At 38.8% G+C, this 20,618-nt stretch overlaps 1 protein-coding gene across 4 annotated transcripts in view; it reads right to left on the reverse strand.

The window, feature by feature from the left end:
• Positions 1 to 4,345: 4,345 nt before the first annotated feature.
• RAP1GDS1 (Rap1 GTPase-GDP dissociation stimulator 1) overlaps positions 4,346 to 20,618 on the reverse strand; it is an 88,696-nt gene continuing 72,423 nt past the window's right edge. For 3 of the 4 annotated variants that reach the window (XM_063310828.1, XM_063310826.1, XM_063310829.1), the window contains 8 exons: positions 19,446 to 19,589; positions 18,690 to 18,821; positions 17,060 to 17,194; positions 14,085 to 14,210; positions 12,127 to 12,266; positions 10,711 to 10,837; positions 9,071 to 9,199; positions 4,346 to 5,016 (listed from right to left, as the gene is read on the reverse strand). In XM_063310828.1, the coding sequence (XP_063166898.1) occupies positions 4,889 to 5,016; positions 9,071 to 9,199; positions 10,711 to 10,837; positions 12,127 to 12,266; positions 14,085 to 14,210; positions 17,060 to 17,194; positions 18,690 to 18,821; positions 19,446 to 19,589 (1,061 nt within the window). In that variant the 3' untranslated portion in view covers positions 4,346 to 4,888. The remainder of the gene's footprint in view (positions 5,017 to 9,070; positions 9,200 to 10,710; positions 10,838 to 12,126; positions 12,267 to 14,084; positions 14,211 to 17,059; positions 17,195 to 18,689; positions 18,822 to 19,445; positions 19,590 to 20,618) is intronic. The other variant, XM_063310827.1, reaches the window with a different exon arrangement.

Below are 20,618 nucleotides of genomic sequence, written 5' to 3' on the forward strand. Positions count from 1 at the left end.
CTATAATAGCCTGCCATCTAGTGTTTGCTGGACACTTCTGCAGTTTGATAAATTAGTAAGAATTTCTTACAGTTTTTAATTCAGTAGCTACTTTCAGTATTTTCATTTTACTTTTTTTTCCCCCAATGATTATAACCATAAACTGGTACAAATACAGTGGATTCTGTTCTTAATCTGTAACCCAGAAAATAGATCTCTGTCTTCACTGGTCACTGTTATCAAAAAAGGATAGCTGAAGAGACAACATGTGAATGAGGATGTTCAGGGTATATTGTCTCTCAAATTGCTTGCTTTCTGGTAACTTGAGAAAATGCGTTAGATGGTCTCAGTAAGCCTGCTGTCCCTTTTCTCAACTGAGCATGTACACACACATCCTATTCCCATGCTTTGGCTTTTCACTCTGGCTGCTTTCTTGAAAACCATAAAGTGGCAATTTAAAGGTGCTGCAGTTGTTTTTACTCTCTCTGCACCTTTAATACTCTTGTCCAGCACAGAGAAGTTCAGCTTTCAAAGCAGCAGAGGCCTAAAGTTTTATATCTGCCCAGCCATGGGACAGGCTTGTCTTGGGCCGCATGAAATTGTGCTGGAGTTGCTGCACTGCATGCCTTTTATTCTTGAAGGAAAGCCCATTGATAATACAAACAACTTAGTTCTGTAAGACCCCCCAAGTTTTGCAAGAGTTCCTCAAGTCTTATGTTGCAGATTTATCTTGAAGACACGCTATTTCAAGGCATGTTTCTTCAATGGTTCAGTGTCAACTATTGATGCTTATAGGCATGTTATAATTCTCCCTCAGTCTTTATTATATAAAGTATAAGTAGAGTACATTATTAATGTTTTCATGTTCCTGCCTTGGCTTATTTTGGCACACAACTCTCAAATGCACATTTTATGACTTAGAAAGTCACAGGGAAGGCAACCTGTTTGAGTCATGTTAGAGACAGATAGAAAATATTATACCATCTTTTCAAAATCCAGTGCAATGTATTTTAAGGCAGACCTATGAGCAGGGTATCTTTATTCCAAGATCCCGCCCATATCTTTCCTCTGCAGTCCACTTTTTAAAAAAATACTAATGAACTCTGTAATGGACTTACTCTACAAAAATTGTTCCCTCAGTTTTAGTGTGGAAGACTAATTTCTGAACTTGATACTGTCTAAAGGAGGAATGTGTTATACCTGAAGATGGATTGGGAACAAAACAGCCCATATCCCCCCTTTTCCCCCAGTGGGATTGTATTAAATTATGTCATGATGTATGAACATCTACAGCCAGACTGTAGGCTTGAGGTGCCATGTCCTGAACATTATAGGAAAATTTCAGGCCCTCTACAGACATTTGATCCAGGTTAAAGGTGATGTTCCTATGTTCCTGTGCTCCTTTTCCAACACTGTAAGTTACATGTATGAGTAAATGCTAGTGCTGCCCTCTGTCTTGTGTAACTTATGCTTTCTCGTTTTATGCCTCTTTGTTAATTGCATGTGTCATGGGGAGAGAAGAAGCGCTCTTAAGAATTGTATCGGATATCCCAGACTCACCTTATCTGAATGGGAACATTAGGGTTGCTTATCTGTGCAGTGAAACAGCAAAAACTGCAGAAAGGCTTGCCCAGGAAACATTCTAAATCTCAGAATCGGTCCTGTCAAACGGATTTAAATAAAAATGTAAAACAGCCTTCCCCAGTAAGTTGTCCTGGACTTCAAACATCCAGAATTCCTTTCCAACGTTTCCAGAGGCACCCGGGTAGGAAATGTAATTCAGCCTGTGAATGACAATATAAGCTAGACCTGCAGTGCCTAGGAGAAATCAGTCTGAAACAAGCATTCGGTTTACTCTCAGAAGATTGGGGTGGGGCTTTCTAATTTAGTCAGATTTAGATATGCTGAATTAATTTCCAACCTTTTTTTCCTAAACCATTGCATGTCATAACGAAGGCAATCACTGTAGTTACCATTGTGGTTCCCCCTACCCTTCTTACTGTGTATGAATGTACGTTACCTGTGTTGAGAGTCTTGTACATTGCTGAATTGATTGTAAATGCCAGTTACACTTACTGATAATGGAAAGTATTGTTACAAGGAAACTGCATGCCTGTACAGTTTGACTGAGATTTTGTCATCTCACTGCCACTTGCTTACATTTGATCTAGAAGTGGATATATTTTGCCTAATTTATCATTCTTTTCACACTAGAATATGGTATATTGTAGCCCATGCAGATTTCAGTGGATAAAATTGAAGTTCTACATGAAATTAACACAACTTTTTTGTGTTAGTTTTTAAGGTATTGAAAGTGAGATATATCATGCTGTTTGTCTTTTTTTTTAATAGAAGCAAATTTTCAGAATGTTTTAATACATTTATGAACATAGTTTTACTAGTTGTGCAGTATTCTGTCTTTTACTTGAAATAAATCATTTTATATGCAATTTGTTAGTATGATTAGTTTTACAAATAAAATGGAGTGACACTTTGGCTCTGTTCTTTGTTGTTGCATATATAAAAGTTTCACTTAAACATTTCACTGGGTGTGTGGAAAAACAGATGCTGAATTGGAATGAGATAAAATATTGTATTTGTGGTGAATTAATCTCTGATGGGTATGCTCCTGTATGTGGTAACAGCCCATTGCAAAGAAGAAAATACATAATTTAGCTCTGAAAATATTTGCTTTCATTTGCAACAAGTACAGAGATGTTCCATTAGATGTTTTGGATGAGAGCTCCCAGATTTCTTGGTTAGTGTCTTTGTTGGCTGAGACCTTCAAGTTCAAAACACCTGCAAGGTGCCAGATCACCTACTTGTTTGGGTACTGAATGTATAATTAGGCAAAAGAAAATATAGAATATGCCTGTTGAAAACTTGGGAGTCCCAATAAATTGAAGGTAAGAATTGAGTTATCCTTGGTGCAGAATTAAGGCAGTTTAGGCAAGTGTAATTGCTCATTCTTCATAAATCCCTAATGTTTTAAAAGCACTCCAGAATAGGGCACTGATCAGGTTTCATATTTTATAATTGTGCCTGTATATTCTCACTACAGCCTCTCTGTCAAACCAAAGAGATTGGGGGGGGCAGAAAGAGTCAGTGTAAGTATTGACACCATTTTATAGATGAATGAAAAGGGCTCTTGTGAAAAATCAATTAAGGATACTTTGATAAAACCTACTGGGTGTGCATGCCTTCTCTCTGCAGGATCTGGGATAAGTCTTCTGTTGAAATTACTGTTCTGCTTCTTAATCTCAGGTTAAGACTGGTTCAGCATGTTCATAGTAGCACAAATACTCTGTTTAACAAGTACGCATATTACTGTTTTAATCCCTGCTCCCTCTTGTAGCTTTTTAAATCAAAGTCTCAGGATGATTATTACATTATTTGGGGCTTGGAGAATCCTGAAATTTGAAACCAAGGTTTGTCATAATTGAATTCTGAGTTCTTTAAAGCCTAGATGACAATTGCTCTGGTTACAGATGAATACTTTGTTTAAAAACTCATGTTTTATGGGGTGGGGGACCGAATGGTGTACACATGCTCATTAGCTACATGGTTTTAAGAGTAAATTGCAGCTGCATGTCATGCTAGGTATAAAGTAATATAGGGGATCAAATGGATGTACATAACCTTTGATCCGCCTTCTCTATGTAACCTTCCTTTTTTCCAGAAAATAGACAATTCTACATTATTGTGGGCACAGAGTGGCTCCTTTGTTTTCTAGTTTATGACTGTTTTGCTTGAGAGAAAATGAAGCACAGCTGATTGAAAGGTGACTGTGCTTATATGGCAGGGTCATCTCAGGTTGAGCCTGTCTTAAGAGAACACTGAAGGAAATACTTCGATTGGAAAATATTACTAACTTCTCTCCAAATGAAAGCAAGGATGGGGGATGGCAGGCCCAGGACTTTTGTGACAGATAGAGCTCCATTTAAAGCTCCTTTAACCCCAATCAGAGGTTAATGTGTAACCTGAGGTTGCTGCAGCACTCAGAGCAAGTGGCTGATGCTTGGATTAGTCTAAATTGATTTAAAACAGTGGGCAACTTGGGAGACTTCAGCCTCATTTCAAAAGCTTGTAAACAATCCCCAGCGTTTTGCATTGGTATAGTGTCAGAGAACAAGAGCAAAAAAGGCAACAGAGGGGAAAATGGAGGTTTTAGAAAGGGAGAGGTGGTATTTCCGCTCTTTGTTCAAACTCCAGCCCAATGGCATGGGACAAAAAAGGAGAAGTAGGCTACAGTACTTCTGATTTAGGATGCATGCACCCTACTGGTATGGCTCACCACAACATAAAGCTAGCTTTTAAAGGCTCCAAGAAAATAAACCAGTATACAAAGACAAACCACAGGGCACAGTGTGAGAGCACTGGATTTTATTGGTCGATCTCTAGGTACCATGGGATTGACATTAGTAGGCAAGACCAGTGAATGAGCAGCAAAACTCCTCTTCCTCTTCCCTCTTTTGTATCTAAAGCAGCAAAAGGAGAGGTGTGCCCCCAAACCTCATCTCAACAGTCTTGCTGCCTCTACTGAGGAAGTAGGGAGTCCGAGGGGAGGTGTCATCACGGTTGCACCATTTTTACATCATTATAGGACTACAACATGCACATTCTATTATGTGGCCCAAGCAACAAGAATACAAGGAGAACGACAGCAGGGCTGCAGGTTGCATGTATGCGTCTGCTGTGTGGATGAGAGAGAGAGAGGATCTCATGACAATTGGCTATGGGTGTTTTAGAAATCTCATTTAGAGAGGTACCTACGACAGTGTGGTGTGGGGATGTTACACGCATGCATAAGTGACACAGTGGGAAAAATGTGGCAGGAGTAACAGCAGCAGGACAGGACAGGAGGTGAGATTGGTGACGTGATGCTATGTGGAATTGGGTGTCCCCTTCCTCAGCTCTCCACAGCGAGTCTCTGCTCTGTGAGGGAGGCCTGCTGGGCGACCGTTTTGTTCTCATGGCTGCGGAGTTTTGATACAACTTCTAGGAAAGTCAGGCTTTGCACTTCCTTGTGAAGGGGTTCTGTCAAACAGAGGTAAGATGGTTACTTCCCTGCTGGGCCTTTCTGGGAACAGCTGCTCTTTTGTCTGTATTTTCTACGAAGCTGAAATGAATGCAGACATTATCAAGGCACAACTTGACTGGTAGGGAAAACGGGAGGGAGCAGCAAGCGGTGTCTTTCAAGCAGCTCACTGCAAATTGCTCTTTCCAGCTCCTTAAATTGTACAGAGATGGGGGAGTAAACATCCAGCCTGTATAATGTACAAAGGAACAATCTGGGAAAGAAGAAGCTGTTCCATTCCAGAAGCCTACTAAGAATGTATACAAGCTGGTGTTGTAGAAGCTATTGCTGGAAGAAAGAAAAACCAAAACCCATTTCTTAGCCTCTTCCTTTGGCCTGTATCAGACTCCGCTGAAGCGGGTATCTTCTTGATGCGTGGGCTTCAATTTTCCCAACCAGCCTTGCCTATACAATACAGAGCAGGTGTCTCGAGCTGCTGTCTCGAGAAAACATAGCCTGTGTTGTGCTAATCTCAGCTGCATTTAGCCACGGAGACACAATTTTCACATGCAGGCTATGTTTGCATGACAGACTAGGATAAAAAGCCTAGTTAATGAGTGTATATATGCCACATTTTCCCCACCAGGCATCTTTAAGGTTTGGGTCTTACTGAAGGTAGAATAGCCATCATACAGGATTTCCAGAAATTGGGACTAAATGTAATTGTATGTCAACCAATTGTGGGCTTTGGAAACTGAAAATGTATCAGATCGGATGACATGGAAAGCTGAAAGCTTGATTAAAGATCCGCAAACGGCAGAGGATAAAATGGCATTATGCACATGCCCTTTATATTTTCAATTTATTGTGATGTGCAAATATAGCTTTTACATTATGCTTAGTTGAAAACTTTGAAAGTTGCAAGGAATGGCCAGCAGGTCAACTTGCCTTTTCACATTCACTGCTTATTTTGCTGAAGAACATATTGTTTGGAGGGAAAAAGGGGTCTAGCATCCATGCTGTAGTCTATATCTAAATGAAATGTATGCTGATACTAGCTGGTAAATCTTGGCTGTCATAGCCAAAGAAAGCTGTTAAGTAAATGCTCTCTGTGCTTCCACAATGCTGGGGAAAGCATTAAGTTGATCCTGACTGGTCTTGAAAAAGGGTAAGCAGGGTATACCAGTGTATCTCAAGGCTGTAGGTTAGGTGAAACAAAATCATTCTGGAAGAAGGCAATGGCAAACCATTTCTTTATTGTTGCCAAGAAAATAAATGGATGCATCCATGAAATCACCAGGGGTCAAGTTTGATTTGAAGGACTCTACCCAAGCAGCCTGCACAGATAAAAGCACAGAGTGCGGGCTTTTTCCCTCTTTCAGAACGTGTTCCCCCTTTGCCTGTGTAAGACCTGCAAAGGGAGAAGGCAGGTTTAGCCATCTGAACTTACTTCTCCTTTGGCCTCTGCAGACACAGGAGCAGCAAGTTGGGACACATGACCTGTGCTTTCTGGTCTGAATAGCCCTACTGTCTGGGACTTTTCTGGAAAGCAACTAGGCTGTCTGGACTAGTGCTGAAAACCAGGACAATCCCAGTCAAACCATGGCTTAAGATAAGCCTACCCTTCTGCAGTATCAGATTTACATGTGCCTGTACTTGTGCAAGTCAAAAATATATGCCAACTATGAAGCAGCGCCTAGCCAACCCTGGCAGATCTGAAAAAGCTAAGTTGGGTGAAACTTGGTTACTCCTTGGATGGAAGGCCATCAGAAAAGCTCAAGTCTCTAGGCTAGACTTTTTTTATTGCCAGGAAAACAACATGGCTTTAGGTGAAGACTTCAGTTTGACTGGAGTATATGGAATGGCTGGATTGGAATCAATTTTACACCCCCCTGTAATTCCTGCTTCCCCTGCCCTCCTTTTGACTCTTGATTTCCTTTCAGACTTCATATTCACCTTTTCCAATCAGCCTCAATATACTGATTCTCTCCTGTGTCACCATGGAAGGAAGGAAACTAGCCTAGACTCAAAGGCCATTTGGTTTACCAAAGAGTTGAATTTCTGGTCTAGGCTATTTGGCCATATCAAATAGACATGGCCCCTATTCTCAGGACAGTTTAATATTCACTGCAGGTGTTCCTTTGACAGTGTGAATAGGTTCTAGCAGCAGATCAGTTTGACTCTGCTGCATGAAAGACTTCAACCTTTTCTTTCATTTTTATATGCAGCACTGATTGCAAGGGCTATGAACTGAATATCCCACTTCCTCATTATTTTATGCTATGTTTACCATTACTATTATCTTTTTCAAATCTAAGGAGCCTGTTGGGAAGAGGAACAACAGCAGAGGCAGTAGCACCTTCAGCACTGAATCCATTATTCCCAAAGGATAAACTAGCAGCACCAGCTGTAGAAATCAACACATCCACCTGGACCGAGAGACTGTCTATAATTCTCTGTATGTGTTTCTAAAGATACCCATGTGATATTTTAAAAGTAACAGAAAAAGAACTCTGCTAATGATTTTGAGGGTGTTAGGTCAAGAGGTAGATAATATTTGTCCCTTTTATGCAGAGAGTAAGGAGACAAATCTTCTTTCCTGGACTGCATGCCATGAAAGCTGCAGGCTTAGAAAAGTCTGTCTAGGGCAAAAAATGTTTTAATTTCATCCATATGAAAGAAAAAGCGAAGCTGACAATGCGGGGAGGGGGACTTTCAAAATGTCAGTGACTGCTCTGTTTCAGTCCTATGTTGTTTCTTCACAAGAACATTTTACTAGGTCTAGTCTCCTCCAATACATGGACAGTTTACAACTAGTTTGCAATTCTTTGCTACCACAGAAATAGCATCAGTTAAGTAGTTTTAGAAAGATAATTGTCAATAATCCTGTGCTGAAATCTTCTTTCATTCCAGGAGTCTTGAGCGTTTCTTTCAATATTTCTTGGGGTTTTGGAGCTTGACTGTTAGAGCTGGCAATCTCTAGCTTTTGGGGCTGCCTACATTTTCCAGTCTGAAAATGCCTAATGGGAAAATGTGGGAAGCCACGGAGGCTACAGACAAATAGTGAGATGATGGTAAAATGGAAGACAAGAAATTAACATTTTCCTTAGCCAACTTTTAATAAAATGCTTAGACTTTCCTAGTCTCCTTTGCAACAAATTTCAAAAACAAACGTGAAGTGATAGGAAAAAATCCAAAATATTTTTCTGCATGGTATAAATGGTTATCACGTATTTTAAAATATTCATAACTCATTTTTTAAATAGCTGATTAACCCATGGAATATTTAGTTTTTGTCTTCTGTTAAACACAAGCTTAAAGTTGGGCTATTTCTTTGTCATCTTTTTTAGTCCATCTGTAGTAAGTGGCAATGGCCTTTAGAAAGGTGTCCTTCCATGTCAAGAATTGGACCCAAAATGTTTTTTTTAAATAGTACATTTTTACTGACCTATAAATCTCTTCCACTGTTTTCATGTTTTTATTTTGTAATGGATTCAGTGGAAGAGAGTGACATCTGGAATTTATATGGATCAGTTGTCACATTACTCTCTCTTTGGTCCATATCTATACAAATGTTATAAAATCTGGCATTCTACGTTAGCTCCAATCCAGTTAAATTTAGTTATAATTGTTTCATGGTTTACACATGCAGTGGAAGATAGTGGTGGAAACTTAAGATGGTAAAATGATATTTAATTTCATGCCTCAGGTGTTTTCTGCAGGTAAAAAAAACATACAAGGGTAACTCTGGTACATTTTTCCCTGATGTGTTAGGTTTCTAGTCTTGGAGAAGTTTTGCCTGGAGAAGATTTTTGTAAAAAAAAATCTTTTAAAGTGAGGTTTCTAGATAAATATATAGAGAACTTTACATATGGGGTTTAATTCCAGTGGAGTATCCCTGCTGTTGCAGTTTTAATTCAAATAAACTTTAACAAAATTTAAGCTGTCACAGAAACTGCCACTACCCCCAATTTGACAAAAGATATATCCTGGTTTGTGTATGCAGTCCTATGTTCACATTCTTGCTATTAGACTTTTCTGATCTGAACTGAAACAAAACTTTAAAAAACTCACCTGACCCCATAAGCGCACAGATCAGCACCATGGAATTGTACTTGATTTCCGGTGCACTCATCTCATCCGATAAGAGCCGGTGTAGAATCTGCACTAACTGAGCACTCTCAAGATCCTTCTCTGCTGTGGCTGTGAATCCAAACAGAGGAGAACTGTAAACCAGACAGATGGCTTGCTTTCTGCTATTTAGTGTGTGTGTGTGTGTGTATGTCTGTGCGCGCGCGCGCGTGTTGAGAGGGGGCATGATATTCTGATTAACAAGTTTAGTATGGATTAGATGGCATATCTTATTAGAAGGCTTCACAGCTGGCTAAGAAAATGTACTCAGTACTCAAAACTACTTCATCTGTTCCTTATTAGACTGGAGTACGATATGTACCACAGGGTTGTCTTGGGTTCATTTTTAGTAATGAATTGGAGAAAGAGGTGAAAGAAATGCCTGCTGAACTTGAATTTGCAGATGATGCAACATGGGTTGGATAGCCCACTTTTTAAAACAGTGCTTCTCAACCCATGATACACAGAAACACGCCAGGTGGGCAAAACTCTCCTCCCTAAACTGGCAAAGAGAAATTGAAGCAGCTGGTCTCCAGCTGAGTACATGGAGGCAAAAGGAACTGAGCATCTCAATCAAAGCATTTCAGGAAGTCCTAGATTGGAGCAGCTTCTGAAAAGTTACGGCTTAGGAGCCATTTTTTTTTTAAAAAAAATACATATTTTGCACTAGTTAGCTGTCTCATTATTAGGAAATATAATGTCAATACAAGCCCCATTTTTTTGAATGTGTGCAACACATGTACAAAAGGGGCAGGGCATGCATCATGACACTCTTCCCATCGTGCAGATTTTGACACGCATACCCAACACTGCTGCTTCAATTCCGATTACCTGTTTATACATAATGTTACTGTAAAGATAATAAGAATTAACAGTTTTATTGCAGTTTTTAGCTCATTATAAATGATAAAATAACTCTATAGAAATATGTATTTCCTTTTCTGTAAATATTTATGACTATGTTTCTATCTTGCTGGGATCTGCGTTCTTCAACAGAGTGACTGTTGAGACTTGAGATGATAGAAAACAAATTCAGAATGATCTTGATGGGCTGGAGATCTGGGCTGACAAAAATAGGATTAGATTGAATAGAGACAAATGCACAGTTCTTTGCTTGGGAAAAAGAAATCAAATATACAGGAATAGAAATGGGCAACACTTGGCTTAGTAACAGCACATAAGGATATTGGAATTGTAGTTCATCATAATCTGAATACAACTTTAGATAAGCAGTTATGAATATAAGCAGTATAAAATGGTTGATAAAAAGGCAACTGAAATTTTGGACTAAATCAATAGATTACAATAATTTCACTATATTCCATACTAGTCATATTCTACCGTGATTACTGCATGCAAGTTTTTAAGAGAAATTCAGAGAAACAGACAGGTTCAAAGAAGGCCACTGATGGAGGAGTGGAAGATAAATCCTAGGAAGGATTTAAAGCCATGTATGGGGCCATATCTTCCCACCCATTGCCATTCATGCTTCTTAGTGACATAATACCATGGCATAACATAAATTAGTCTTCTATCACTGAAGATGAGATAAATTAGGAAGCATTAACCATTGGAATACTTACCTAATTCTAGAGCTGCTATTAATGCCAGAGCAACGAGAGCTTCGTTCTGCATTATTACATGTTCACTAGTTGCCATGGTAACTAAGTATTTAACGCCACCACTCTGAACAATGGTTCTAATTACATCCTGAAAAAAAAAAGAAGTAACACAGAATATGAAGAAAGATTGCAATGCTCTACAGATAAATAAAACAGACCAATTTGCTAATTTTTCCCTCTATTCTTTTGATTTGTTATATTGATTATAGTAAACTGTTTCTAGACTTTAGTAAATGAAGGGAATGTTACTAATAGCCTTTACCACTGAATACTGGAAAACATGCCCATGCCCACAGGTGGCCCTTTTGACAGTTTGCTGTATTCTATTCTACCCTGACCATTAGTAGACAGCTATAGCTGTATCTCATGGAATTAGCTTGCCTACAGTTTGGATATGTTATCAGATTAATTGTAACAACTGCCTCTCACTTTCAAGGGAGATGAAAACTTTCAATGTACATGTAGCCACACAACAAGCAACTACATGCACCAATGCAGGGAAAGGACACAAATGTATTTTTTTTTCCTATCAAGCTTATAATGCTTGTTTGTCTTAAGAAAACTGCTTGATCACTCATTCATAAAAATGTCCTTAAAGTTTAAGGTTTAAATTAAGTAATAAGACACTGACTTAAATAGTGAACAGGGCAACAATAATGGACTATTTATGTTTTGGGCCAGGTGGCATTCTGCCTGAATTATTGCAGTAGATACAAAATATATATCTGCCACTCTGTTGATGACATATGCATATTTCTGTACTTTTCTGTATATTTGATGTCACCACCTTGGCATTTAAAGTAGATTGTATGATTTGACTCCAAATAAAATGAAAACCAACGTCTAGGGAATCCAACAATGGTACTCCTGTTTAACTTTCAGTCCATAAGGCAGAATCTATCACAAGATGTTAAGAGTAATTCCAGAGTGCTCAAAAGAATTATGCTATGGTATTTTGTAGGCAACACAAAAATCTAGAACGTGTTACTTGTCATCTTCCTAAGAGAAGCTATAAATATAGTTGGTTACACGCTTTGAGAATTTATTCCCAGAATTAGTAGATGATGGCAATAGCGGAGTGCTCCCTTTTCCTGCTCTCAAAAGATAATTGGCTTGGTCTGGACTGATTGCCTGGATCAGGTAACACACCAGAGCTAGTTTCTTTATCAACGGTCATAAGCAGAACATCCATCTTCTCTTTGCATGTCACTCAAAGCCAAGACCACCTCTTTGCTCAAAAAAGATTATGCATCCCTGATGTAGACCAACAGGAGAACTTAAGTCATTAAAACAAGGAGCATGGTTCTCTCACGTACAGGCATCAGGCTGTTAGGTAAGGAAATCTCAAGCAGTGCAGTTTTTGCACAAGTCACTTACTTTGGACTTGCTGTGTCGTATAAGAGCAGAGAGGAGTCTGTTCGATTCTCCCATCACACCTGCATGATCCTTGGCTTCACACCATTCCACTAGCCTTTCAACCAGCTTCACATTCTTTCCCAACTGCTCAGCAGCTTCTGCTGCATGTATTACAAAGTCAGCATTAATTTTAAAAGGAAAATAAACACAAAGAGCTTCTCTCACCCCCACTTGAGATGCTGCTTTTGGGGCTTCTTTTTTAAATATAAGGAACCATTTGAAAGTAGTAGTATTCACCTGTTTTCTCAAATGTCATGATGTACTTGACCCCCAGGAGTCAAGTGCCTGAAGAGTTGGTGTATTGATCTACAGAAATATGGCTGCTTTACTGATTCAAAGACAGAGGCTTTGGAGGCACTTCTGCACATTGCAAAGTACACTCTTTTGAAGGAATTTATAATGGACTGTGAGAATAACCTTGAGGAACAGGAGGCAGGGAGGGGGGAGACAGGTGCAGACTTGCAAGACTGATGTCAGACCTTCGAGGCAGACCAGACTAGGAAACCAAACTTATTAATACTAATATTAGTTTTATTATAGGGTTACAGTAACACAATCTTGTAAGTCTGAAAGTGCCTCCCCTCTCCCTGCTTTTATCTACAAGAGAACTAGGGAGGGTCAAGTCTGAGACGTTTTCTCAAATTACATTTCTGCTTAGGACTCAAATTTCTTTTATTTGACCATTGTCAAATTACATTTCTGCTTAGGACTCAAATTTCTTTTATTTGACCATTGTCCTCGTTGCATCTCCTCCTCCTGTTACTCAAGGTTATTCTCACAGCCCATTACAGAATTGCATACCCACTTAACCATAACACAGACAAATATACTGTCCTTTAATGGTTTTACTGGGAGCCAGTTTGATGTAGTGGTTAAGGCATGGGACTAGAAACTGGGAGACTGTGAGGTTTAGTCCCACCTTAGGTACAAAGATGACCTTGGGCCAGTCACTCTCTCTCAGTCCTAGGAAGCAGGCAATGCCAAACCATTTCTGAAATCTTGCCCAAAAAACTGCGAGGACTTGTCCAGGCAGTCACCAGGAGTCAAACTGACATGAAGGCGCGCGCGCATGCGCGCGCACGCACACTCACACACACACAAAGGCTTTACTAAATTGTTAGGTGATGCTTGGAGAGAAAAGGAGCCCAGATTCTAAGCCAAGGTATGGTGAATCTGGTCTGAGGTTGTATGTAGAACCCTGGCCTAGTTTCAAAGTCCTCTGACCTAACCACTTTTTTGTGAGGGAGTCGAAGTAAACTGCTGACAGAGAAGAACAGAGATGGCAATCTTTTCAAGGAACAGATTATCATACTTTATGTACCCCTCTTCCAAATTAAAATTAAAAAATGGCAACTATCTCATGAGAGTTTGGTATTCCCATCTGAAAGCCTGCAAGAACACTAATACCTTACAAGTCTTACTTGTGAGTTTTGGACTATTTTGGACCATTGGAAGACCTGACAGATTCTTCTGGAGAAAATTTATCTTCGTGGTCACTAAGAGTTGACACCAACTTGATGACACATAATCAAAGAAACCATCAAAAAGACGGAAACGTTATAGAACTCTGTATCTATTACTTGTAGGAATTCAGATCATTTTGTTGTAATTAAACTATTCACAATTTTGCTAAGATATTTAAGACGAAAGGATAGTTTTGTATAAATACATCATGACTGGCATTGATATATACATTCCATGACATACAATTGTTAAAAGTGGATTGCAATCTACAGATGAATCAAACCTTTAAATGTTGTGCTATACACAGCACTGGGCTTTGAAGCAGCTCGTTCACTATCCTTCTTTTGCATATGCGTTCAGTTTATTTGAAGGATTTTTAAAAAATTCTTTTCTTTTCCTGGAAAAAAAACTTAGCAACTGATCAAAAGTTCAACAAAGTAAGCAGCTTATTTTACCTTGTGCATCTATTAGCATTCTTAATGTGCCCAGCAGCTTGAACTGAACAGGAGGCATTTCGGATCTAAGAAATTTCAATACTGCTTCTGCCACACCAGCTGACAGCATCTTTGCCTTATTTACAACTGTGTGAAAAAAGAACAGATATTATCTAAGAAGACTGCAGAGACAATACATTTAAAGTACAGCAAAAAGGTTATTTTGCAGGGAGCTTCCTTCTTTCCTGAAAATAAATAAGGAGAATTGGCAAAGATGCTCAAATAAACATCTAGACTGTCAGTTCTTTGATTGGACAGTGGCAGGGCACATCAGCAAAAAAAACCCCACATGCACATCCCCACAGCCTTTATATATAACCTGTATTAAATTAAAAAGCTAACCTGTATTCAGTTTAAATGTGAAAGGAGAAAAAATATGAGAAGTACACACACACTTCTCAAAGCCATCCAAATAAAAGTAGATCACACCATTTTTTCATGAATGTTAACAAACACAGCTTGCACTGACCGGTGTTCTTGAACTAGTTTGTGTTGGAAGACATGCTTCCTTATATGGATGAGAGGTCAGTCCTACCAAGGATGTAATTAAAGGAATAATTTTGGATTGCAGATTGGGACAGGCAGAGAATTGAAGCCGAACCCGCTATCCTCCAAGCTTGCCACTCAGAACAGTGGCTTCACTGCGGCTAAGACGCACAGCTCCTCTATAGGGCTTACCGTCTCATTTAGTCTACACTTCTGACTCGTTTGGCAATTCTGGTTATATTAACGTCAAGAAGAAACATATAGGTAAGTTAATAATCACAGTTGCTGAGCTGAAGTCTCCTTTCCTTTGCATTATTCAGCCCAGCAGAAATGGCTTGTGTTAACATGGCTTGACCTCATATTATCCTAGTATGTTAGATTAGGCCATTTTGTTTTTCTGTTAAGCATGCTTTAACCTGCACTCTGTCTTGATACATAGTAAACAGCTGTATATTGTATGTCAGCTTCTCTCTCAGAATAGTTAAATCCTTGCAAGAGTTCTATTTTGTGGGCAAGAATCTACCCAAAGAGCTTTCTACCTGCCATACTTACATTATATACCATATCTTGCAAATTACACCATAGATTATACTGAGAAGAGCCTGTGCTTCTTTCCCCCACGTCTCATGGTGCCTCTCTTCCTCTGTTTGTGGTAACCACACCTGTTCCGTCCCTGCACAGTGCTCCACCCCCATGTGTAAAGCAGGAGACAGACACTGCTTCATAGTGCATTTTAATTAAAAGTGAGAAGTGCACTGGCATTTAAAATATGGATTAACAAGATGCTGCTTGTTCTGGCAGAGAGTTCCTAGATCTGAAGCTTATGTTTGTTTTTTAAAAGAGATTCAGAGGGAATTTTAATATTACATTTACGTTTCTTCTCAGTATCTTGCTGCTTTGAAAAACTGTGTAAGTGCAATAAGGAAAATAAAATGTGAATAAAATATTTGCTTATGTGCCTGGCATTAAACTAGTCCTTCAGGTTCCCTAGAAAGGATAAAAATAATCCTAGAAAGCATGTAGTTCACTCAGAGCTAAATGTACCTTTAATAGGAATCTGAGGAGAAATAGAAGCATTAGGGTATGCATTTGGCATATAACAAGAGAAAAAACTGAAAGAAGCCACATTCCTCATTAGATCTGGTTAATTATCAAATGAACATACTAGCTTCTTGAGTCAATTCAGTGCCAAGCTTTACATCATACTAACTAAGCCATAGTTTGCTTAGTCATTTACTGAATAAGCCACAATTAGCTGAGTTCACGCTGAACCATAACTAAGGAAACAACATCATAGTAGTTTATATCATACTATATCACTTTATATCATATATCTGTAATAACAACAAATATTTAGTAATTATCTGGCATTTTTCCCACTGTATTCAAACTATGGTGATGCTGCTGAAGTCCTGTCCTGGTGCCTGGAGGCTGTGAGGGTCTAGATAGGAGAATCCTAGTAAGGTAAGTTACTGTTCCTCCATCAGGGTCTCTCTATATGTTCCAGTGTTGTCTTCTGATACGGTACTACTACCCCTGAAGGAACAGGTCTGCAAATGGATACATCACACCTCTACTGTGGGCCTGCACTGATTACCAATAGGTTTCCAGGTGCAATTTAAAATGCTGGTGTTAACTTAAAGCCTTTCAAGGCTTGGTGCCAGGTTATCCACAGGAGTGCATTTTCCTGTTACAATTGGCCTGGCTAATTCAATCTTGACAGGAGAAGCTGATGATGATTCTCCAATTTAGGGAGGGAAGGGGAGCCAAGGCTCAGAGGTGCTGCTTCTCAGTGGCACAATGGTCTTTGGAATGGCCTCCCAGTGGGAAGTACGCTGGTTCCCACTTTGGCTGCTTTCCAGAAGAAGCTCAAAGTGGAGGTCTTCCAAAAGGCATTTGGGTTGGGATGTCCTCTTGCCAGAGATTTCTAGACTAGTTCTTATTGGGGTTTTGTTTATATATTCCTATATTTTATGTTTTAATCTGTAACTAACTATATATTTATCTCTGTGAACTGCTGAAATTCCTTCAGGATTGCAGTGGGGTATAAATGTCATAGATAAATAAATACTCAAGTCAGACAATATTTTTATTCTTGTTTTACAGATGCAAACAGCTTAGCTCAACCTTTTCTAACCTGGCATCCTTCAATTATTTTGGCTGTCCTAGCTTGGCTGTCTGGGAGTTGTCCCAGTGTACATGATGACCACCAGGTTGCTAAAGGCTGGTTTAACCAGTAGTACTATTCTCTCCACTGTAATTCTTTGATTTCATTATTGTGTAACTATTAGAAAACATGAAGATAAGACTGCAACCATGGAGAATAACAAGCTGCAAGTACGAAGTGAGGTTTTCTTTTCTTTTCAGTAAATACATACAGATGGTATACGTGGTATTTATAGAAGAAAGCACCATCCCACTAACTGAGAATGTTGCTCTAATGTGCTTACCAGGAATTGCAAGATTTCGGAGAGCACTCAGTGCTGCATGCTGTACTGTGACATTTCCATCTTCCACATGCCTGTCCAGTAAGTCCATCAGTTTCTGGACAATACCATTATCCACCATATGGATACAGTTTCCATCTGCAGATGAAGGCAGAACATCATCAGTTCATGTTTCTTTATGTAAATACCATGGCTATTTTTATACTATCAATTTATCCATGGCAGGGCAGCAGTAAACTTAATTTGAAAGTATATTCTGTAGATTATTAGTTAAATTTAAAAAAAAGGTTTACAACCTTTTTTCAAGTCTTCCATTAAATTCAAATAGATTTACACCAAAAGATTTTACGTTTAGAAGAGGTCCTCTCAATGAGCTTTTTCAAATTGGGAAGCATTGGAAGGATGGAAAGAGGTATAACAGGAAGTGCTAGCTGCCTGCCACCTTAAACAATAAAATAAGTTCAAAACATCACCAAGAAAAATGGGAAACAAATCCTCAAGCACCCTATCAATAAGGTAGAAAAACAGAAGGCCTTTCAAAGGAGAGGTAAGCCTTTGAAAAATTAAGAGATTTTGGAATAGCATTATTAATTAAATGGCAACAGGCTAGAAACCGGGAGACTGAGAGTTCTAGTCCCACCTTAGGCATGAAAGCCGGCTGGGTGACCTTGGGCCAGTCACTCTCTCAGCCCAGCTCACCTCACAGGGTTGTTGTTGTGGGGAAAATAGGAGGAGGAAGGAGTTTTGGTATGTTCACCACCTTGAGTTATTTATAAAAACAATAAAGGCAGGATAGGAAGGAAGGAAAAGAAAGAAAAAGAAAGAAAGAAAAAGAAAGAAAGAAAGAAAGAAAGAAAGAAAAGAGTTCTTATCTAGCAGCTCTTTAAGTCTGCACACATTTTTCAAATGAGTTTTTTTGTCCAGATGTTACTTCTTTAAATATACAGCCAACCCCATCCTGTGCATAGCTTGCTTTTTGGAAGCATCTCTTCTTTAGTGAAAATATATCCCCTTTTCTCCTTCAACCAAAGGTATACAATCTAAGGTCCCAGAAATGTAGGTGTCCTCAGAAAGCTTTCCCAGAAATGTAGGTGTCCTCAGAAAGCTTTAAGTTACATTCTTCACCCCAACAGGCTCTTCCAAAAGATGTCACCAATTTGGAACTTGGGGGACAACTGGTAGAAGAGAACAATTATTAAATCCACCTGAGCAATCATACTAATATTATTATGAACTCATTTCTATTTATTGTTTGCCCTGGCTCCAACCATTTGAACTGCAGCTCCTAGCATGCCATTCAAAGGCTGAATGCAGCACTGAGTGGAAAAAGATTGTTACCCCATCTTAAACATTAAAGTACTTTTAATAAAACATATCCTGAAAGGAAAATTTCAACTGGCATTCTGCCTGCTCCTTTATTTCATGGTACCATTTCACCACTCAATTTATATTTAGAAGACTTCACATTTCATCATGTGCTGTATAAGTTCTAAGATAGGAAAACAAATATTTCTGTAAGGCAGGCTCATGCATGACTCTTTTAAATGCAGTGCACACAAATACACAGAACACAATTGGTCTTTAGTTTTAAGTACCAACAACATGCTGGGATGTTAATCTTGAGGATTCTCACCATTTCTAGCAAAATTTGCAACTGCCAATGCTCCTGCAAGTTGAAGTTGATGGCTATTAGATGGGATCCACAAAAGCACTCTCTGGAACACGCTGCCTTTTCCTCCTTCAAATAATTTTTGCATTGATTCATCTGGAAGCAAAAGCATATGCAGCCAGAAGGAGAAAAAACTGCTGATGCTGCTTTACATCTGCATTGCCTGCAGTACATCTCTGAGGCCTCATCTATAAACCAGACAATCACTCTTGGGAACTCACATATACTGTACTGCACAATTATATCAGAGTCAAGACAAGCTGCTTTTTCCAAGCTAGGTGCATCAGAATTGCCACAGACCTAACAAATATACAAATATTTTCTCATTCTCCTGATATATTTTTTAAACATATGCATATTTTAAACCTCTTTTAAATGTGGAATGCACTATATTTCTATTTTTCATTATGTCTAATAGCAGCTCTGAATTGTTTTTAAGTAGAAAACTATAATAACCATCATTTTCACTAACGTAAATAAAACCAGCAGGTTTGGCCCTCATATCAGGAAAACTTGTTTATGAAAAAGAGTGAGCCTGGGTGTGTTCATTGGGGGTGGAAAAAATGTTAGGTTTTCGTATTTTTCTGCTACTCTAAACTCACATGATTTGGCTCCAACATTGAAAAAGTAATAGCCAGCAGGGTAAGTCGCTACCAAAAATGAATCAGATGTACAATGGGTGGTGTGATATGGGATGGGGTGACCCACACCGAAACTTACCTCCCAACAGTAGAAGAACCATAAGATCAGAAGCAGTTTTAAGCTCGGTAATGTCATCCTCTTTGTCGCTATCTACAGTCTTTTGGACTATTTCAAGTAAACACTCTACAAGGCCTGCTTCAACCAGTTGCAGTTTAATGATATCTAGATGATGGATGACAAAATCATAACATGCTCATGAGCCAAAATGTTTTCACTACAACATCAGTGCAGACAAGCACAGCCAACTTACAGGTACTATGGGGACCATCAGTCATAGAAGATTCCCAGAAATAGCTACAGATTTTATTTTTCTGTTAAATGCTTTTGCAGGAGAGTTTTCAAAATAATGGAACTATTGTTTTTTTAAAGCTCCCCCACCCCCAAGGTACTTTTTAATAATGTAAATACATCTTGGATAAAATACGATGATACAAACAGGAACAGATGTTCCTGGGCATCTTCTTACTTTCTATAGATACAAGAAATCAAATAAATAAATAAAATAAGTACTGAATGTCAAGTACCTGAGTAATCAATACCAAGTAAATAATTTCCCCCTATTTTATTTGGCTCACTGAGCTCCATCAGTCATACTGTTCAAGAAAGAACAACCTCAATTCACACATTTCTAATCTGTGGAATCCCTGGAAGCACTGAGGCCAGAATTTTCTATTTTTGTGGGATTAGGAGAGAAATTAAAAAAAAACTTTTTAAAAAAAAGCCCTAACTTTTTAAAATATTAAGCCAATTTTAGCCTTTATTGGTTTTTTGTATTTTCTATCTCAAACTGTACTACTGGCAATTGTGGCAGGAGAGGAATCTGGGACCCACAAAAAGGGATAGCAGGACCCGTGAAGAGCTCTGGAGACTAAGACTGTCCACACCTATCATATAATGAAAGGATCAAGTTTTTATTCTGATTTTGGGGTTTTTTTTTTACTTTTTTGTGAGCTGCCCAGGGTTTTGGTTACAATATGGGTGGCTATGTAAGTCTTTTAAAATCAATCAATCAATCAGGGATCCATACTGCTAAATTGTGCTCTTCTCCATAGAACCACAGAGCTGGAAGAAATCTGGTAGCTGTCTAGTCAAACCCTGTTTAGTACAGGAAATACTGAATGCTTTCACTAGGTGGCTGTTCACCCTCAACTTGAAGATCCTCAGACAGGAAAAGTCCATTATCACTTTCAG

This window comes from Candoia aspera, chromosome 8 (assembly GCF_035149785.1).
Source record: "Candoia aspera isolate rCanAsp1 chromosome 8, rCanAsp1.hap2, whole genome shotgun sequence".
Classification (NCBI taxonomy): domain Eukaryota; kingdom Metazoa; phylum Chordata; class Lepidosauria; order Squamata; family Boidae; genus Candoia; species Candoia aspera.